Source organism: Odocoileus virginianus, chromosome 20, assembly GCF_023699985.2.
Source record: "Odocoileus virginianus isolate 20LAN1187 ecotype Illinois chromosome 20, Ovbor_1.2, whole genome shotgun sequence".
NCBI lineage: Eukaryota > Metazoa > Chordata > Mammalia > Artiodactyla > Cervidae > Odocoileus > Odocoileus virginianus.
The window spans coordinates 46,941,311-46,962,442 of record NC_069693.1 but is presented as its reverse complement, the minus strand read 5'-3'; the positions used below and the strand labels follow the sequence as shown (position 1 = coordinate 46,962,442).

General features: G+C 49.7%; 1 protein-coding gene across 1 annotated transcript in view; it reads right to left on the bottom strand.

The window, feature by feature from the left end:
• ZCCHC14 (zinc finger CCHC-type containing 14) overlaps positions 1–20,559 on the bottom strand; it is a 46,300-nt gene extending 25,741 nt beyond the window's left edge. The window contains exons 1-2 of the mRNA XM_020890173.2: positions 19,943–20,559; positions 3,095–3,218 (exon numbers count right to left, since the gene is read on the bottom strand). Of these exons, the coding sequence (XP_020745832.2) occupies positions 3,095–3,218; positions 19,943–20,494 (676 nt within the window). The 5' untranslated portion in view covers positions 20,495–20,559. The remainder of the gene's footprint in view (positions 1–3,094; positions 3,219–19,942) is intronic.
• Between the last annotated feature and the right edge of the window lie 573 nt (positions 20,560–21,132).

Here is a 21,132-nt window from a genome sequence, read left to right as displayed (position 1 = left end):
GCCAGGTCCAGGAACACGCTCCCAACTCCAGCTTGGGAGTGCCTGCTAAAACCTCCACGGCCTACAGCCACCTTTTGCTGCCAAGTGCTGTCACACAATCCCCAGGAGCTGAGGGCCACGTCGCAGGAGAGAACAGGACAGCCCAAGATAATGACTTTAATATGTCCCAAGAAGGAGGCTCTCCTCTGAAATACTTCCCTTTCTACCCTAAAGACTTCTGGAAAAAGCCGAGTTGTCGTCAGTTTTCTGCTAATTATATGTTTTACTTGATTTCAGTGTATCTTTATTAAATAGCTTAATTTGGTACAGTCAATAACAAGAAACCAATTTTATGCCAAACCCAAAGCTAAAAGAAAGCACAGTAAAAAGGGTTTTATTAATGAGGGAAAAGATGAAAAATGATCATTTTCTAGCACAACACCTTCTCTCAAGCTCCCTACAACAGAACTCAGTGTCCTCATACTTAAAGAAATGGAACTAGAATAATATTTAAGATGCCTCCAGCTTTACAATTTTATTACTGAAACCTAATTTTCATCTAAGAATTTAAAAGCTGTATTCTTAAAAGTCTCAGCTGAATAATGTTCCTAAATATCAATTTACTTTCTCACTTTCATTTAGCATTCAGTCATCTGTGTTAATGGGAATAATTTTTTTAAACACTTTCTTTTAACTATTGTTAAAATTTGAACTACTATGCTGATTAAACTGATCCTCTTTTCTACATCTTTTTAGGTCATGTTATATGAATTTAAGAACTCTATAAATTTACTTTTCTTTGATTTTTTTTATCATCTAGCTCCCTTGCATTAATTTGATTTTGATTTGTTAGTTCTCCAGAAAGATATAAACAAAAGTTGAACATGATCCAGAAAACATAAAGCTGATAAAAGATACATCTGAAGTAGAAAATTAGGAAATGAATGCATATTCCATTTGGATGGTTAGCGATACTGTACTTGAACTTAGGGACCTGATGAATTCACTTATGTACGTTTGTTATGTGTGTTAAGGCAAGCGTTTGTTCAGCCTTCGTATGCATGAGGCCCCGCAGTGGCCGTTGAGTGGTGGAAGAATGACTCAGGCCACAGCAATACTGTGGGCCAAGACTTTAAAAGGGAAGGGAAGGGTCTGCTGAGCAGAGCCACACGCAGTCAAGGCCCAGGGGTGACAGCACCTGTGTTGGGAGGAAGTTAAAGTGGTGGCGGAGACGGGGAACAGGAGGCCAGGCAGGCGGCTGGCCCAGGACCCATGCATCAGGGCAGGGGGAGACCAGGGGCTCTGCAGTCTCCATCTGTGTGAATTGTGACACCCCAGCTGCATGACCTTGGGCACCATTATTTAATCCCCGAACAGAACAAGCACCAGCTTGCTCCGTGGGGCTGCGGCATCACCTGGCAGGCTCCCGTGAACTGCCAGGTGGCTTCCCGAGGAAGTCTGAAAACCTTCTGTCAACAGTACAGAGAAAAAGGTAAGGCTTCTGCCTAATGCGTGCATGGCTTTCCTTTTCTAGTCTCTTCTGTTTAACAAAGTGTTGGGATCTCAGGGTTGGAATCCCAGCGTTATCTTAGGAACGCTGCTTAACCACAACTCAGTTCTCCTGTCTGAAATGGGGACTGTGGTTATAATGAACCAGGTATTTATACCTGAGTCCCACAGGGTCTTAGGAAGATCGGGTGGGTTATGTATGTAACAAGCTAGGACCACCTTCTAAGACTAGTCAGGGTTTCAGACTGTCCTTACTGATGTCCCCTGAGCTATAATCTGAAGAAACACAGAAGTTTGACCTCTTTATAAGGTGAACTGTGTCTCTGACGACTTTTAAAAAGCACAGACAATCCAAAACTGAAGTGGGGTACAGAAAAAAACAATAAGAAAACTAGTAACGCTGGGAGTGGCTTCAGGCTTTCCGAAGAGCAGTAACAGGGTACTGGGGAAAGCATGAACAATAAACCAATGACTGACCTGCTGGGTCAGTTTCACGGTAGAGGAAATATGGTTACCTGTGACCACTGAATGGAGACCACTGCGGATAATCAGCAAGGTCTGGCTTACTGCATCTTCTAAGGGTCATGACAGCAGTCAGGTCCGGTCCTACCACAGTCCTGCCTTCCTGCACCAGGCACCCCGGCAAGAGACAGACACTGCTATTCAACCAGCAATTACATTAAAACACAGGAACGAGGGGTCTTGATAATTGTGCTGACAGGAGAAAAGCATGATGGTGAAGAAGTGGCCGTTCCCCTTAGGACTGCGAGGGTACAAGGATACAGGCTCCACTTGGACAGGCTGGGGACCAAGGAAGCAATGCCCACCGGGAGGCACCTCCCCCATAACAACATGCCGAAGGAAGACCCTCTGCTCAGTGAGTGACAACTACCCACCCAGAAACAGAGGCCCTGTTGCCTTCAGGACGACTGAGCCTCCAGCAGAACCCAGTAAACGAGCTGATTGCTGCTCCCAGGGCCATGAGGAGGGCAGCCATCCAGGCCCACAGCCACAGGTGTGAGGACTCAGCACCGCTGGCATCCTCACCCAGCTCCAAACTGGGAAGTGAGAGCAGCCAGGGGCCCTGCGGGCTGTGCCCCATCCTGTCCCTGTGAGCCCCCCAAGGCCACCAGGGGGCCACCAGCCTGACGCTGTCCACTGTGGCCGCACAAAGCCAGACGGCCGAGAACCAGGGAGACCAGCCTCCCACTGTGGGAGGGAGAGCTGCTTTGTCCACGCTGAGCCAGCGCAACTGCAACTCGATGAAATAAGACTACAAGTTCAGGCCCTCAGTCCTGGGGGCCCCGCGTGGGGCTGGTGGCAACCACGTCAGTGTGGAGACAACAGTGCGTCACTGCACAGAGCACTGTTCTCAATTCAGGAGCCCTGGCGGGGCGGCGCATGATAACGTTCACTGATTTCCTCTTAATAAACATCCAGACGTGAGATTTCTACAGTCGAGACACATCCGTGTATAACTTGCGGAATTCAGAAAAAACAATACATCTAAGACTAGCGTTTTCAAACCATCTGGAAGCATCCAGCCAAATATCATGACCCTCAGCTCCTCCCCACAACCCATCCTCCCTGCGGCCCCGTGGCCCACCTCTGGACAGTTTCCCTCCAGGCCTCTTGGGCAGCGACCCCTCAGTGGAATGTGTGGATGTGTGCAGGGCGTTCTCCAGGCTGTTGCCCACGCTGCTGACGGGGGGCTCCGTCCTGGGTGTGACCTGCGGGGACAAAGTCAGAATCAATTTATTTTCTTCCAAAATTTAGTTCACGTGCAAGGATTTTCATTTTTATTTGAAAGTCACTTATGTTTATTGTAACTTCCAATTTTTCTGTAAAACAGTCATCATTAGCGTGAGCACTTCTGGTGGAAGACAAAACTGTGAGCAGTCCACCACTCACCACTGAAACGTAAAGCCATCCCAGTCTGAGCAAACATGCGGGCTAATGTCTTGTGCCAGCGGTTCACTCGCCGGGTAAACTGTTAACTAAGCCATCACAAATCCTATCTGAGCCAAAACCTGATTCTTTAGTTCTTCAAATCACAGTTTCTTATTAATTACAAAGCAGGACTTAACACTGTCCTATAAATCTTGAAAAGTAATAAAATGCTCTAACAAAAACAGGAGAGAACAGGATAGACCTGGATCTATTTGGGGGTGCATTTTTAAAAAGAATATTCTAGAAATACATTACAATCCCATCTCTGGATAGTTGTCATACAAAGTACTCACATGTGAGAACGATGTGTGTCAGCAGGGGGAAGGCGGACATGCTCACTGTAACAGTGAAACACTGAAAACACCTTGAACAGCTACTGATAGAGACCCGGGAAAAAAGGACCGACGCCCACAGCCCCCCGCTCTATGCTGGCTGTGCGGGTTCAGCCTACACCAAGTTCCCGACAGGAGCCAGGAGGGCTGCCCCGTCTCCGCTCCCTTGTCTTAGGTTTACAGACAGCCAGGACCCCCGAAGGCTACCTCGGACTCTACAGGGACCTCAGGGGGAGAGAGGAGGGGACAGGGGTCCTTGGGAGCTGGTGGGGGAGGGCAGCACCTTTACTTTTCCCCCAATGACGACCAGTATTTGAAAATTTTTATAGCTAAGTGTATTTATTACTTTTAGGATTTAGAGGAATGAAAATGACCAATGCTTTAATGTCTTCCTACTCACAATTTAAAAGGACAGTACAGAAAAGTTACGATTTTCAAGTTTACCAAAAGCAGCAAGTTTTAAAAGATGGAGAAACACGGTGCCTCACACACAGCCAAAGAGAAGGTTTGGGAAAAAGGGGCATGACTTCTGGTCCCAAACCTGACCCGGAGGGGACGAGAGATGCATACAGGAAGCTCTCAGGCCGCCACTGTCCTCGGTTCACCTTGTTACCTGGCTAGCGGGGCGGTGGGGGGGGGGGGGGGGAGCGCGCGCAGTGGCACAAACCCTGCTGTTTGCAGGCCTGGCCAGGGCACCCGGCAGAGGTGGAGGGCCTGGGGCAGGTGGAGGTGGGCAGATCGCACCAGCCATCTCGGAAGACAGGACACCCAGCCCCCCACAGACAGAGCTCAGGGAGGCCACGGCAGGCACGACCCCGCCTGCTCCCAGGGGCCAGCCTCTGACCCAGGAAGGCCCCAGCTGTGCAGGGGTCCCCTCCCCACATGCGAGGACCCACACAAGCTCAGTAACTCCGCAGGTCTGGCTAATCTGCAAGTTTACAGAACTCAAGGAAGAAAACCCTCCCCCTCCAGCACTCCTCTAAAGTCCATTCATTTGATAACATTTACCGAAACGCTGTAAGACAGTTACATTTTCCAATTACTTATATTTGTAGTTTAATTTGCATTATTTCCTTTAGGTAGAGCAAAGTTTTCTTTTATCATCCAATGATCAGAATATTCCAGAAATGAACTTCTCCTTTATTAAATAAGATACAAGCAGGGACAGGTACAACACAAAGTATATGAATTTGAGCAAACTCCAGGGGATAGTGGAGTCTGGCGTGCTGCAGTCCAGCACAAAGAGTCAGACACAACTTAGCGACTGAGCCACAACAAAGTTACTCAAAGAGCAAGATTTTAAATATCAAACAGTAAATACGACTTTAGGGAACAACTTTAGGGAACAAGGCTGACAAGAATTGCCCTGGCGGGTAATTCTAAGTCCTGGTCCTAAGGAGAGGGAGACGGAGGGTCTCAGCAACCGCTAACAGAAGTGCAGGCCCTGCTGGCCCATGATGAACCTCTCCGCATGGAGCAGACACACATACCCCTGCCCAGCCTCCAACAGCCCAACTGGCCTGAGTCCTCAGGACGCCATCCTCCAGACTCACAGTCTTTGGGGAGGGGGCTGCAAAAATGGACCGCAGTGTCCTCAGCATCTCTGGTGAACGCTGGGGTGGAGAACTCAGCCAGTCAAGCCTGGGGCGGGGGGGGTGGGGGCATGGAAATGACTCTGGTTCTCAGCCCTGACTGCACGTGGAACCCTGGAGTTACCCAGCAGGATGGATGCACTGCATCCTACATAAATACAGGAAAGAAAACTAAAACTGAAACAAGAAAAAAAAAAAAAAAAACCAGTTGTTTTCCTTGGCACTTCTGAAGCATTTCTTCCTAGTTTTCCAAACGTTCACTTCTTTCAACCCAGCCTCTATCTTCTCTCTGGTCCTTTGTTTACATTGAAAGCTGTCTTCACTTGTGCTTCCCAGAAATGCTGTTTTTGGGGTTATTTTTGGTGAAGCTAATTTGCCCCATGTGACCCACGCAGCTCAGCCGAGCGCTGTCTGACTCACGCTCACAAGCAGAGCCGTCAGCAGCCTGATAGACTCGGAACGGAGCTCTGCTCAGTGCCGGGGTCGCTTCTGCTGCTGCCGGGAGGCTCTGGGAAGACGCGCTCCAGCCGCCAGCCCAGCGCAGCCCTGACGGATGTTTTCCATTAGGCTCACAGTCCCGCTTCCTGCCAGTGCCCACCAACTGACGCCCTCTGGGCCAGTCAGCTCCTTTTCCATCTTCACAGCCGCCCCTCCTACGACCCACAGGGTCTGGCTCCTGACATCTCCCACGGCCCTCCGCTCCGTCCACTGGGCCTCTGGGGCAGGAAGATGGTCAGGATAAACTGGAGGCCTCTGTCCGGGCTGTGCCCTCGGCCAGGGCCCCCTCGACCCCGTCTCATACACAGCTCGGGCTCTGCAGCTGTGGCCCTGCCGACCGAGCCACCAAGGCCAAGACCTCGTCCGGCACACGTTCAGCTTCCTCCACTGCACCCACCTCACAGGGTTTTTGTGAGAATTAAATGGAAAGCATTTGAAGCAGCGTGCTGGAAAGACAGTCAGGACTCAGTGAAATGGCAGTTGCTGCGACAACCAGGGCACGTGCAGGCCAGCCGGGAAGGCAATTACACAGGTTCACGTGCTGACACACGGCGCAGCGGGGACACCTGGAGGGGACGCACACTCACAGGGTCCTGCAGAGAAGCTCCCCGGGCAGCTGGTCAACTGCACCCTGAGCGGAGCACGCAAAGCTAACCTCACCAGGGACGCAGACCAGGCAGCCGCCCGGATTCCGCATCCCCATCCTGGGAACCTGGGGGCTGCCATCTCCTCTAAATAGACACTCCACCCACAGGCAACTCTCCTGTGACGAGCAAACGCCACCCTGCAACAGCGTGGATGGTGACCTGATTATCTGGACCACAGGCTAACAAATGCCCCCAGAGTCAGTGCTCGTGATGTCACAGGGGAGCAAGCTCGTCCTCAGCCAGCAAGCACAAACTGCTCCAGCTGTGTGTCTAACAAATTTCACTGCCTCTAGACCCCTGGGCCCACTCATGCTCTGGGAGGAATCTGTCCTAAGAAGATAATCAGTGATACAAGGGTTTGATGATGATGATCCAGCAACAAGGATCATCTAAGTTTCAAAAGAAGAAAAACAAGCAAATCCCTGGTGGTCTAGTGGTTGGGACTCTGAGCTTTCACCACTGAGGGCACGGGTTTGATCTCTGATCAGGGAATGGCCACAAGCCATGCAGTGTGGCCAAAAAGAGAAAAAAAGAAACAAATATCCAGCAAAATTAATACTTAAATATGTAAATGTACATCCATATGATTAAATATTATGCAGCCTTTAAAAAACTTCAGAAAATGAAAGGCATGGGGAACACTGACATTTAGGTATGTGAATCTGTAACATATAAATTCTATAGACACATAAATTATAGGCATTGGAAAAAGAAAATATGCCATAATTTTAATAGTATTTTTATCTGAGTGATTAACATGTATTTTTTTGTTTTCTAATTTTTTAGAAAGGAATAATCACTATTCAGTTCAGTTCAGTCGCTCAGTCGTGTCCGACTCTTTGCGACCCCATGAAGCACAGCACGCCAGGCCTCCCTGTCCATCACCAACTCCCGGAGTTTACTCAAACTCATGTCCATTGAGTCAGTGATGCCAGTCAGCCATCTCATTCTCTGTCGTCCCCTTCTCCCCCTGCCCCCAATCCCTCCCAGCATCAGGGTCTTTTCCAATGAGTCAACTCTTTGCATGAGGTGACCAAAGTATTGGAGTTTCAGCTTCAGCATCAGTCCTTCCAATGAACACCCAGGACTGATCTCCTTTAGGATGGACTGGCTGGATCTCCCTGCAGTCCAAGGGACTCTCAACAGTCTTCTCCAACACCACAGTTCAAAAGCATCAATTCTTCAGAGCTCAGCTTTATTATTAGGATTCGGAATAAAGGTAAAGATACCAAGTGTAAATGAGAGCACCTTCCTACAAGATGTAAACAACATGAAAAGGTCAAACAAAAGCAACTTCTAAAAAACGGCAGCTGCTCATCTCGGCAGCTGCCCTGTCTTCCTGGCCGGCCAGCGCTGTCACGGAGCTGTCAGAGGTGCTGAGAAGCCCGGACAGGAAACCCCGCCACTGGGGGCAGACCGGTGGAGCTGAAGCCTGGTGGGAGAGGAGCCAGTCAAGCAAACACCTGTGGGAGGGGCTTCCAGGAGCCACAATGGACCCTCAACTCCACCATCTACCAACAGAGTCCCTGATTTCCAACTTGTTCTCCAAGTGCCGCCTCTATAGTGGGAAGAACAACGTGCTGAATGTTGATACTTGTAAGTCAATGGGGAAAAACACATAAAATCAGAACAAAAAGTGATTTGTAAGCATTTTACTAAAGCAGTGATTACGTGTCTTGAAGAAACCAGAACAAGAAAATAGATAGTTTAATAGTGAAAGCTATTTGCTGACTTAGGACAAGTGAAAGCCAGAGCTAACCAAAAACCGTTTTCCACATAAAAACATTCCTTTTAATATTCCTTACCCTAGAGCTCTGCTCATTAAAAAGAGAGAAAAGATGGGAGAAAAAAATGATTACTGCTCAAAAATCTCAGCACGAGGTACCAAGTACATAACTAGATGAGTTCTAGCAAAGCACATCTAGAGCCAGGTTCTTCACGGGCAGCCTGGGAGGCACAGTCCCACGGCGCGCCCAGCCTCACTGTGTGCCCCAGGAAGCCCAGAACTTCAGCTCAGGCCACCCCACAGCCAGTGATTACACCAGAGTCCGGCGGGAGGGGAGGGCAGTGGGGGAGCACCCGGGGCCTGTCAGCTCAGAGGAAGCCACCGCAGTCCAGGCTGGCGACAAGGCTGAGGTGCAGAGCAGGCAAGGCTTCGTCTGAACAGCGCACTACCAGCTCTCACTCAGAGCTTTATTTTAAACGACCGAACAGCTCAGGTGTATTCTCCTGGAACTGAGCAGGTAATAGGCAGGAAATTTAAGGTGGGGCTGGGGAGTATTCAAAACAAGTGTTTTGGAGAGAAAGGCACAATGTTAGTGGTGAGGAGCACAGTGATACACGGGGTCACAGAGAAAAGTTATTAAATGCACAAGTTCAAAAGGCACAGCCAGGTGGGAACAAACCCCCATCTCTATAAACTCTGAAATCGACTCTGTTTGAAATGTAAAATACATTCAGGAAGACAGCCCTCTCCCTTCAGGAAAAACCTAAGTCACATGACCGGTGTCCTGGTGGAAGCTGCTCCCCTCAGCCTGCAAGGTCCGTTCCCGGCATGCAAGGTCCATTCCAATAGTTTCTTTCCAGAATGTCACAGCCAAAGACACAGACAGGGTATCCGCTGCAGACCATTTTCACCCTCAGCACTTTCGACAAGAAGGGCACAGTACGCACAACACTGGTATGGTGCACATCCTGGCCAGAAGGATGCATCAGTATTGGGGTATTCTCTGAGAACCTGGCTCAGTGTTTAGTCATAATAAGTGAAGTGGGCTCTAACGCCCAACTTGGCCCTTGATGTATCATTCCAGCACCTGACACGAACCTCACAGAGCAGCGCGCATTCCCGGGGGTGCTCCACAATGCCCCGGGGCGCGAGCCACGACACAGCTCAGAACACTGGGGCATCTGTGACGGGCAGAACAGGCAACCAAAGACACTGGGGGTGAGCCGGATCCCAGCTGGAAAAGAGGACGTGAGGGTATATCAAAGGCTCAGAAGCACCAGTGAAGCAGGCCCCGGGGGTGTGTGTCGGTAGGAGCCCTGGGAGCAGACGCCTATTCTGAAAGGAAAAAAATCACTGCAATTGGTAACCCAGCCTCCCTAATACGAGTGTTAACAGCACATGGCTCCTGAGCTTCGTAACTAGTCAAGGAAAAGACCCACACAAACAAGACTTTTCAGAAAATTCCCACCTGCACAGTCAGCACGCCGCAGCAGAGGCCAGGAAGCTGGTGACAGGAGAAGTGCGGTCCTCCCCGGGGAAGCAGGGGCCCAGAGAGCGCTGTGTCCAGTGGGGTCACCACCCAAGACACAGACGGGGCATCCACTGTAGGTTATTTTTACCACACATTTTCCCACATGGCCCCAACAACCCACATCAAAGTATCCCATTCACTTAATTAACTGTTACAGGTATAGGTTGTTACCATTATTCCCAAGCTTTTAATTTTTATTAAAATGCCCAAATGTGATGGGAGGAGGGGCTGTTTTTCTTCCCCACAAATTAATTCTTTCCTTTTCAGTTATTCTTTTTTCTAGTCTAGACTATAATATTTCTAGAAGTAGTTCCTACATAATACATGTTTTAATTAGATTCACTGTGAATCAGTAAGAAAACTGAGGATACAATTTCTTTCTAGGAATTCTATTGAGGTTCTTATGTAAAAGTCCTAAATAATCAGAAGTGATGCTACAATGCTCCTTTCTCATAATGAATTCAATGTCAATGTTTAAAGTATAACAAATATAAACTAACAACTGGGATGGTAACAGTCGTTTGGTTTACTGCCATTCTGCAGCACACTAAAATATCTAGGCTTACCACAATTTACAACTTTTCAAATATTAAAGGAATACAATCAAACAGTCTTACTTTCAGAGCTACAGACTCCTCTCTGAGACAACGTGACCCACGTGCATAGTCCTACAGGTGACAAGCCGACAACGTGACCCACGTGCATAGTCCTACAGGTGACAAGCCCATCAGAGTACTGGAAGAATACACTCTGCTCCCAGCTCTCAGCATACCTGTCCATAAACTCGGTTTTGTCATGGCGTATACAAAGCCAAACCATCAAATTCAGAGAGTTTTTCCCAACAGAAGCTTTCGCATGCCAGCCTTTGAAAAATAAAAAAGCAGGATACAGAAGTTAAAATCCGCTAGACTCTGCAGCTATATAGTACATAAGAGAAACAGCCGTTGGATGTTACTAATAGGCCCACAGGAAAGAAAAGCACTGAGGAAGACAATGTCTTCACTTGGGTGGCCTTTCGAAAACACCCGGCATGTCCCTCCACTGCTCAGGACACAGCCCCCCTGCCAGGAGGCAGGGACCGCCAGCCTCTGGGACTGACAGACGATGACACAGTCTCTGCCTGCAATAACCAAAGTTTGGGAATGAACATGTGAAGAAACCTATTACAACCCATTGTGGTAAGGGCTAGGACAGAAAGAGCCAAAGAAGGCTTTACAGATTGTGTGAGCTAAGAAGTGGGGCCAGGTGCCCCCTCTGAGAGAAGAGCATCTGGGAGGGGCTCGGGGGAAAAGGGGCACATGAACACGAGAAACTGAGTACAGACAGAGCTGAAGACACACAGCAAGGCCAAGGGCAGATGGCCACGCTGGGGCACAGTGCACCACGCTAGGAACTCAGGCCGGAGACCAGCCCTACGGGCATCTTCCCAGGACCACTGCTGCGACACCTGGGGGCTGTGGTCAGCAGCTAAGAGTGGACCGGGGAGGCGGCGGGGCACCATCGCACACTAGACCCAGGTTGGGGATCCTAGACCAGAGCCCGCTTAAGGGCAGCACCCGAACATGTCACTGTTATTTCTAAAAAGAGATAAGGCACCAAAGTTTCTGTTTTAAATTTAATCACAAAACAAGGGAGAGAAGCCCTAGTTGTCTCTTGCGGACTTAAGGACAGCAGTTAGTTCTAACAGGAGGCCGTGACTCGCTTGCTTCCTGACTCGGGATGAAGTGGAGCTGTCCGTGGCTAGGGCTGTGCTTGTTCCCAGAAGACTACTGCGATCTGTGCCCTGACTCCCTCATAAATCATCCAAATCCACTTACAAAGAAGCATCCCGCATATGTAACCATCATGCCAAGTGTGTCAGGGAGAGGCGGGGAGCAAGGGACAGACAGACAGAAAGGAAGAACACAACTCAGCCGCCGCGGCAGTGTCAGTGGAGATCAATGACTGTGGAGATGAGAAAGCAGGCAGACTTGCCAACGGCGTGGGATCTGGCCGGCAGGTCAGGACAGGGGCTCAGCGGTCAGAGACAAAGACAGGACCTTGCCTCTGGACACCCCGAGCTCCCTGGAACATCCGGCCACAGCTCAGTCGCAGCTGGTTAGAGTTGAGGGTGTAAGAGAGAGGGCAGACCACAGCTGAAATGTCATGAATTATCAAGTAACCAGAGAGGAGGAGAGAAGTCTGAGAAATACCATCATCAAAAGGGCAGGAAAGCAGGAGAAACAGAAACGAATGCTCATACAAGTGGAGGAAGTTGGGGGGGGGGGTTGCCAGAAAATAAGGGGGGGGGCAGGGCTCCCAGGCTGGTCCAACCAAGCTCCGCCCAGACCCTTTAACTGGGTGTCTCAGCAGCCACAGTTGTTTAAAAAACAAAACAAAACACCATCCCCCAAAGAATTTCACAGTGCAGAGAGCCCACAGAACAAATGAGAGATGAGAAAGATAAGGGGTGAATCTGGCAAATCACAGGTCATCAGGACAGAGACATCAGTGAGACCCAACAGATAGTCCAGAAGAAAACTGAAACATACCCGGAAATACGCCACATTTCAAATCTGAGAGGGAGGGTGCGTTTTTCAACAAATGGCACCGGGACAGCTAGGCTATCATCTGGAAAATATAAAACTAGCTTTGTACCTTAGACCAAATAAATTCCAGATGGATTGGTTAAATGCAAAATGAGAAACCACACAAGTTCTATATAAGCACACCACAGGGAGTGGTTGTTGTGTACAATGCATTACGTTTATATGAGCACAATCTATGCACATGTAATGTGTACAATGCACAGTGTACACTGCATTTCTAATTACGACACAACACCCTGAAGCCAGGAGAGACTGACCAAGACAACATTAAAAAGAAAAGCCCAAACTGTATGGCAGAGTCTTCTGGAAAAAAACCCAAACCTGGAAAATAAATTCCTGAAACTTTCACTAGAGACAAAAGGACAATTTCCTTGAAACTTACAGAGTGCCTTAAAAAGAATAAAGACAAGATCAATAACCCAACAGAGAGGGGGTAAAGGATATAGAGAGCTCAACAAAAATAAATAAAATGGATCACCTGAACATGTGCCCCCACACTGAGCAGTATTCCTCACCTCCTCACATTCTGTGGGGATACCACAAACAAACTCGGCAACATCCCAGTAATCACAGGAGCACAGGCCATGTGACCCACAGCCAACCCCACGTCCAGGCTTCTCCTCCTCAGACACGCTTACAACACATAAAAGGCTACACATGCTGTCTGCCACATGCAGGTGGTGCGCACACGATAGGGAAGTGACGGCGTGGTCTGTAGTAGTGAGATGGGAACAGAGCCCATCAACAGAGACACAGGGCAGCAGCTCTGCAGGCGAACGATGCTCATCAAGAAAGACGCCAAGAGGCACAAGCGACGGACTGACCTGTGCATGCGGTAAGGCACCAGTCATCTATCTATTAATAGTTTTTCTGGAAGGTTCTACAAGAAACAAAGAGGGGAACAGAACTGCATGGGTTCCTGGGTAAAAATAAACCTGTTTTTAAAATGTGAAATAAAAAGTATCTACACCCAGGTAAGGGAACGGAAGCTTGAAATGTCCTGTGTATCCTTCCCCGAGTGCATGGGGGACAAGGGATCAAGTTCACAAGGGATCAAGAAGTTCACTGACTATTCTTTTGTAGCTTTTCAATTTATTTTTACCTCTCATTATTAAAATATTTTTAATTTAAAAGATTACTGGTACCCTTTAATTAAAACTGTTTTCGTTGAAGAGGCTGGAGGCAGAAGGCAGGTTCCAGGAGACTGAGGAATAGCTGACAGTCAGGCCCAGAGCAGCAGTACTGATTCCAAGGAGGCTGCTGTGTCCTGTATCACCGTGTGTGTGTGTGCACGCGCACTCAGTCACACTCATGAAGAATGGCGTAGATGGGAGATCCATTTGTACTGAATTATGTATACACAATGTTTTCAAAGAATACCTAAGTATATATTTAGATAGGCATTAGAACCTTGGAAGACTTCACACCAGACTGTTAAAAATGGGCTCCCCCTGGAAAGCAAGACCTGGCCACGGAAGAACAAGACCACAGTGGATGGCCGAGGGTTCACGGGCAAGGAAGGGTTCTGCTGCCTCCAGCAAAGTGCTGATGCGGCAAGTGGGAAAACAGCGGAGGTCAAAGGTTGGTGTGGGGAGGTGGCGAGGACAGGAAGTGGCAAAGTGCAGCACGTGACCCAAGAGTGTCCCTGAAGAAACAGAAAGATGTGACCAGGATGGAGGCAGAGGGGCTTCCTGGGACAGAAAGGAAAGCTCTGCCCCTGAAAGGAGCAATTAAGGACAGGATGGGGACAGGGAAGACATTTTGAGGGCTGGTGATTTTTCTACAAACCTGCACAACATCCACCCCAAGCCCTGACCCCTCACAGGCAAGTCTGCGGGTCCCGATGCCAGCCTTGCCTCCCACACACAACACTCGGCACCAGCAAGAGCCGTCAGGGCAGCAATTACTGGAAAGAGGGCCTGTCCTGCCTCTGTCTTCTCTTCACTCGAAATGACTTCAGGCCTTCTGACCCAGAACAAAACAAGCTGCTTCAGAACTAATCAAATATTTTATTACTTCTCAATAACTGCTTTTGCCTTTGATAGAAGTGTTTCTATAATGTTTGGGTCTTACAGGGCAGCTGTAAAACAGAGAGGCTGCTACACAGAGTGAGGCACATACAAAACAGCTATGGAGACTGGATGAAACTCTCTTGTGGAAACTAATTTCTAAACCATGTATATGTCAAGGGTAAAAGTAAAAAATCAGAAACCCCTCAATAATCTGTGGACTATCAGTAATAGTGAACCTGCAGCAACAGCTCTTACTTAAACTAGAGAGAAATAGTATTCTGAGTGGGGGTTTCTCAAAAAAAAAAAAAGGATACTCAAGGGATCTCTTCTAAAATTTAATCCATTGAAGGTAGGGAAAAAGGATACTTAAGTAGAAACTGCTTTTCCTAGATGTAACAAAAATTTTCTTTTACAGTCACTAATTCCACCAACAAACAGAAGCTGGACCAGCACAGGTCCCTTCTCACTTCCTCTGAAGCTGTAAAATGCACACATGAATTTGTTAGGAAAATACATTCATCCAAAACGTCCTCAATCCAAAAGAAGGGAAATAAAGTCTATAGGACTGAGGAGAAAATGGGTAAAATAAAGCCTAAATAAAAATAATGAACTTCAAAAACTGCAGAAACAAGGCTAACGTTGATGTTTATCTACACTTACGTCCTAACTTGCTTCAGTGATGCCACCCCATTGCTCATCACGTCCTAACAGGATAGGAAACTTCCAGCTTCCACAACTACACCCCAGAACACATGTGGAATAGGAAACAAACGTTTGTTGAGTTGAACAACGCACATGTAAACTAGCTCATATCAAAGCAAGTGGCCTGAATTTAACCTGAGGGCAAAGGACAGTAATTCAAGTGTCATAGTCTGAGCCATTGTACAGCAGGAAAGCAGCAGGACGGCAGCTACAGAAGAGGTGAGGGGTTTTCATCTGCAATGAATACACCAGCAGCAAGAAAGCAGTTAAAACTGCACCCCAGGATGTCTCAATTCCTATACCATGTACTTCACTATAAAAAGAGGACAGTCTTTAGGACCTACAAAAGCTGGCCAAAAAAAAAAAAAAAATCCAATCAATCTATCTCAGGACACCCTCTCCTGCAGCGCACTGAAGGAAGTTAGACTTGCTGGGAGTGGCCTTGACGGGTGGCCTTGGACGTGGGCTGCCCGGAACAAGCGTGACTGAGGAGCCGCAGTGGCCTCCTAGACACAGTGCTTCCTTTAACCTGAGCAGGAAGCGCAGCGGCTCCAAGCAAAGTCCCTCCTAGTGGTTTCAGACGACTTCCAGCTCCAACAGGCCAGGGTTTAGGGTTAAAGGAGAAACCAGAGGAAGCTACTTCTAGCTCACATGACAAACTACCTGGTATCTCCCTTTTGGAACTGCAATGACTTCCAAAAACTTTTGGAAAATCAATGACACAAAGTAAGCTCTTGCTCGCCTTGGGTGAGGGATTGTTAGCAGGTGTGTTCACCGCACCTGTGTGGACCCCGATCCTCTCTGATGCTCATCCCACAGCAGAGGGCTCCAGAGCTGGACCAGGGCACACGGCCAGAAGACCATCACCACCCGCCACACTCCTGCACTGAACACTTTAAAAACAGTTTCTAAAAAAAATAAGTAAATAAAAATTAAAAACAGTTTCTACACCCTCTTCTAATAGGTCCGTGAGGCTCCTGACCCAAGGATTCCAGACACAAGCGCAGGAGGGGCTCACAGTGTGCCCCTGGAGCTGACCATCAGCCCCAAGAGCAGAGTGGCCTCTGCCACTTTCAACGCAGCCCCTCTGGGAGCCCAGAGTCAGACCTGCAGGGCACTGCGCTGAACGCTACATAGCCATCCGCCAGGTGGACTCCGGTCTTGAGGGTCAGGTCCCTCAGTACAGCCAGATGTTGGCAACACTCCAAAGATGACCAGGTGAGTTTTAGGCGTAAGGGATTAAGACAAGAGTCTACTAGCCACGAAGGAAAAAAAGTCTAGAAACAAGCATCAGAAACAATCCACCTATCCACCAACTGATGGATAAACAAAACAGGGTATATCCATCCACATAATGGACAGCACTCAACCTAAAAGAAGTGCTAACACAACATGAGTGAACCTTGAGAACAGTGCACTGAGGGAAGGCAGTCAGCCAGAGACCACACACCATAGTCCCGCTGACACGAAGTGTCCACAACAGGCAAGCCCACAGACACAATGTAGTGCCGTTCTCAGGACCAGGGGAGGGGGGATGGGAAGCGACACAAATTGGCACAGGTTTCTTTTACGGGTGAAGAAAATGTTCTGGAATCAGACAGCAGTGATGGTTACACAACTCTATGAATATACGACAAAACACTGCATGACATACCTTCAAGGGGTGAATTTCATAATACAGGAATTAAATCTCAATGAAGCTGTTATTTAAAAAAATAAGCATACACCACAGCACCTTATCACTTATACAGAGAAAAGACAGCAAAGGATAACTGTAAACGCTTTCCCAAACAATGACTTTATAATTAAATAAAATGAGAGACAGAGGTAGGGTCAAGTGGAAACCAGCCTCCATCACCAGTTTGCACTACACATCCATAGTGCCATCAGCTATGGAGCACCATAAAGCCACCCTACTCTCCCTCCAGGTTTTCTGCTATGAACACCTTCCTTTCTGAAAGTTAAAATGTCTGGTTTACATTCTTCACACTTTTAAACTTCTTCTACAAGTCCCTGGAGAAGGAAGAATTTTATTTTTTTTTCATTTATTTTTATTAGTTGGAGGCTAATTACTTTACAATATTGTAGTGTTTTTTGCCATACAAGAGAAAAAAGAATTTTAAAATAACACAGTGAGACTTTGGAGAAGCAGCTGGAAATAACCACTGTATCAGAAAATTTAATTACTAGAAGTCTCTCTTTAAACAGGATAAAGAATTTAAAAAACCACCAACATCTTTATCTCCAAAAGAAACAAAGTCTCTAAACTCAGAGAGCTCAAAACAAAACACAACATCTTAAAAAAGAAATGCAAACAGAGATTTAACCAGGCTGCTCTTTCAGGACTGCCCTAAATGTCAGACTTAACCAAGAAGGCAAAGGTCTACATGGTAGATTTCACGTAAGTTTTGCATCAGTGTCAGGCATACACTTGACATCAGCAAAGGAACAGAAAGTTAAATGAATGTGAGTGAGCTTAGTTTGTCCAGATAAAACTAGACACCATGACTGTTTCTGAAACATGGAAGCAAGAGCCCCCAAAGTTACTCACTATAACCTCATTATTAAGGGTCAGCCAGATCTCTCCAATTTCCCACAGATGAACAAGAAAAATGCCAACTCCAAGTAACTACATATTCAAAACTCAACTTAGAAAACACCAACACTCTGAAACATAAATATTTCACTCCCTAACAACATACCTTACTTAAGCTAGTGCTCCTAGAGAATTCCCTGGCAGTCCAGTAGTTAGGACTGGGCATTCTCATGGCCAGGGGTCTGGGTTCAATCCCTGGCCAGGAAAATAAGATCCTGCAAGCCCTGTGTTGCAGCCAAAAACATTAAAAATAAATAAATAAAATTCAGTGCTCCTCTAAAGAAAGTCAAAGATGACAAGGCAGCAAAGGAAGCTCACAGCATATCTACTAGACACTTCACAGGGGACCTCATGGAATCCCCAAACAAGCCCACAAGGCCATCCACTCCAAAACACCAGGAAAAGGGGAGTCTGGTCAAGGTCACACAGCTGGTCAATTCTGAACCCATGCCAGAAAGGCAGAGGAGGGAGGAAGGAGGGATTGCGGAGGGGAATCAGCCCCCGAAACTCATCCAAGAGGTAGTTCTGGTTTTACAAAAAGTCTCTCTTATCAAAGATATTTTTTTCTAGCTTTAGCTCACTGCCCCATTAAAATCATCACCATCTTCTGCTTTTATAAGGCAATGCATCTGTACACACTAAAGAATCCCCTTCAAGAGCTGACTACGAATGGTGTAACAGCCACGGACATCGGCAGTGCTGAGGAACAGGAGCAGAGGACTGACTGGTGAAACTGGCCACTGGGGACTGAACCCCCATGAGCAGCAGCACCCCAAAGCCTACTGAGCTCCCTGGGGACAACCACATTTCACAGGACCCTGCGCTCCCTTTGTTGTAACTGCAAGAACATTTTTAGGGTGGGATTTGAGCACACACTTTAAAAAGGAGACTACAGTCTCAGAGGTGGTACCTATCTCAAAAGAGATATGACAGATTAAAAACCAATGTAGGTACCACAACCACGTCTCAAAGGAAGTCATTAAAAGCCACAATTCACCAGTGAAAGACAGCTTAAAAGCCACCACTAGCAAACCAGAGAATCAAAGTTTTAGTTTAGGACACAGCCTTGATCAAAAAGCACTTAGGACTACTGGTGTGACTGCAATCTTCCACTTCCAAAATAAAGTCAGTTTCAATACAAAAACACACACCACACATGGTCACAGATAAATCCTTTTGCTTGGAGCACAATCTTAGCATAGGGTCCCAGGGGGCTGCTAAAAATAAGTTTGAGCTCCAAACACTTTGTGTTTACATAGTTTTGAAACATTTAGACAAAAGTTCACATTTCTAAGTGAAGGACCACTCTGCCCTTCCTGTTTAATTTGAAGACACCAGATCTTTTAACTAGTCCTAGCCGGCTCCCCATCAGTCTGGGATCCGTTCCTACAAAGGAAGGCGGGTCACCGAGAAGCAATTGTTTCACGGGTGTTCAAGGCTCCAAACCTGTTTTTCCTTCTGTTATGGTAGCCTGATTCTTACAAGCAATATAAACACAGACATAGGAACACATTCAGAAATACACATATGCACTCCATACACACGCATACATGCACACACTCACGTGTGTACTCACGTACACGCACACACGGACACGTGCCCACGGCGGCCTGCGGCCCGTGCCGACCCTAACCTCGGGGCGACTCGGGCCCCGCCGCTCCGGGGATACCGGCACCTAGGCCTCGGGCCCCGCACGGCACCCCGCGAACGTCTTCTACCCTTCCAGCACCTTCTAATCTCCAACTCCCACCTCACTAGCGGCTTCCTTTTCTGATAATAAACACCAGATTTGGAGGAACCAAGAGGACACAATGTGTAGCGGTTATCTGTCTTCCAAGAGCCTGATTAAGGGGACAAAGGCCTTATCACGCTTCCAGCGGAAGACATGGACCGAAGGCCTGGCCGGCGCAAACTCAGCTCAGAGCGCTCTTCCCAATCCCGGAGCCCCCTCCCCCGGGCCCCCAAAGGGCATGCGGGGCCGGGGGGGTGGGGTGGGGGTCCTGGGGTGCGGGTTCGGAGTGCGAGGTGGGGATGGCAAGTTGAGGAGAGGGTAGGGTTGGAGGTGCCGGGTGGAGAGGCGTGGGACACGAGTGAAGTGCGGAGCGGACGTCTGGGGTGCGAGTGGGAGGTTGGGGTGGGGGATCGGTGAGGACACGGTTAGGGCTGAAGCTGCAGGCGCAGGTAGGGGTTTGCGGTTAATGTGGCAGCTTGGGGAGGAAGGCTTGAGGTCTGGGGTTCCGGTGGGGGTTTGGGGTGGGGGCCTGGGCCGCGGGTACGCACCTTGTGGCAGGCCGGGCAGGTGGGCAGCGCGCTCTTGCTCCCGGGGCCGCCGCCGCCGCTCAGGCTGCTCTGGATCTGCGTGAGCTCCTGGCGCAGCACCTGCTTCTGGTGGAAGCTGAAGGCCGGGTGGTTGGAGGCCATGGTGAAGAGCAGCAGAAACTCATCGCCCGTGCGGCCCTCGTTGAGCTGAAGCCCGTAGTTGTGGATGATGGAGTCAATGTGCGTGAGCGTGCGGTACAACACGCCAGCCGCCTCGCGCTGCTCCGAGCCCAGCAGCGCCAGCGACACCAGCAGCTTGCTGCGCACCACCTCGTCCGTCAGGTTGGTGAGGCTGCCCAAGTCGGCCGGGTTGTTGGCCTTGATCTCCGAGTCGCGCAGCGAGTGGTAGTCCTTGCGGGCCAGGTCCTCCAGGCAAGAGCCGAGGAAGCGCAGCTCCAGCGGGATGCACAGGTCCAGCAGGCCGCACAGGAACTCCACGCGCTGCGGCGACGGCAGCTCCGAGAACCAGCGGTACACGCCGTCCCTCTGCAGCGGGCAGCGCTTCTCCACCATGCTGCCGCCCGCGCCGCGCCGCCACGCGGGGCCGGGGGCCGCCGCCCGGGGCCGGGGCCGGGGGCGCGGGCGGGCGCGGGCGCGGGCGCGGGTGCGGCCGGGGCCGGGCGAGGGCGAAGGCGGCCGGGAGTCGCGGGCTGCGCTGGGGCCGGGGGCGCGCGGCGCGGGCGAGACCCCCGCCAGGGGCCGGCGGGCGGGCGCGCGCGGGGCGCCGGGGGGGCCCGGGGTGGCCGGGGCGGCCGGGGGCGGCGATCGGCCTCGGGCCCCCCGCTCACGGGCGGGCTCCTGGCCCGCGCCCGTCCCCGGCGGCGGCCGGTGCGCGGCGGCGGCGGCGGCTGCTCCTCGTCGTCGTCGTCGTCGTCGTCGCCCGGGAGGCGGCCGCCCCCATCTCCCCCCGCGCCGCAGGGTCTGTCACTGCGGGCCGCCCCCCGACGGAGCCGCCCGGGCCATGCCGCCGCGCTGGGCCGACAGCCGTTACCCGGGACAGAGGCCGCGGCAGCTCGGGAGCGGCGCTGAGAGAGGGCTCGGGAGCGGGCGGCGGAGGGATCTGTGCCGGCACTCGCCACGGCCTCGCGCCTGTGCTTCCAGCGCCGCGGACGAATCCGGGCCGAGCGCCGCGTTCGCAGCTGACGGGCGCC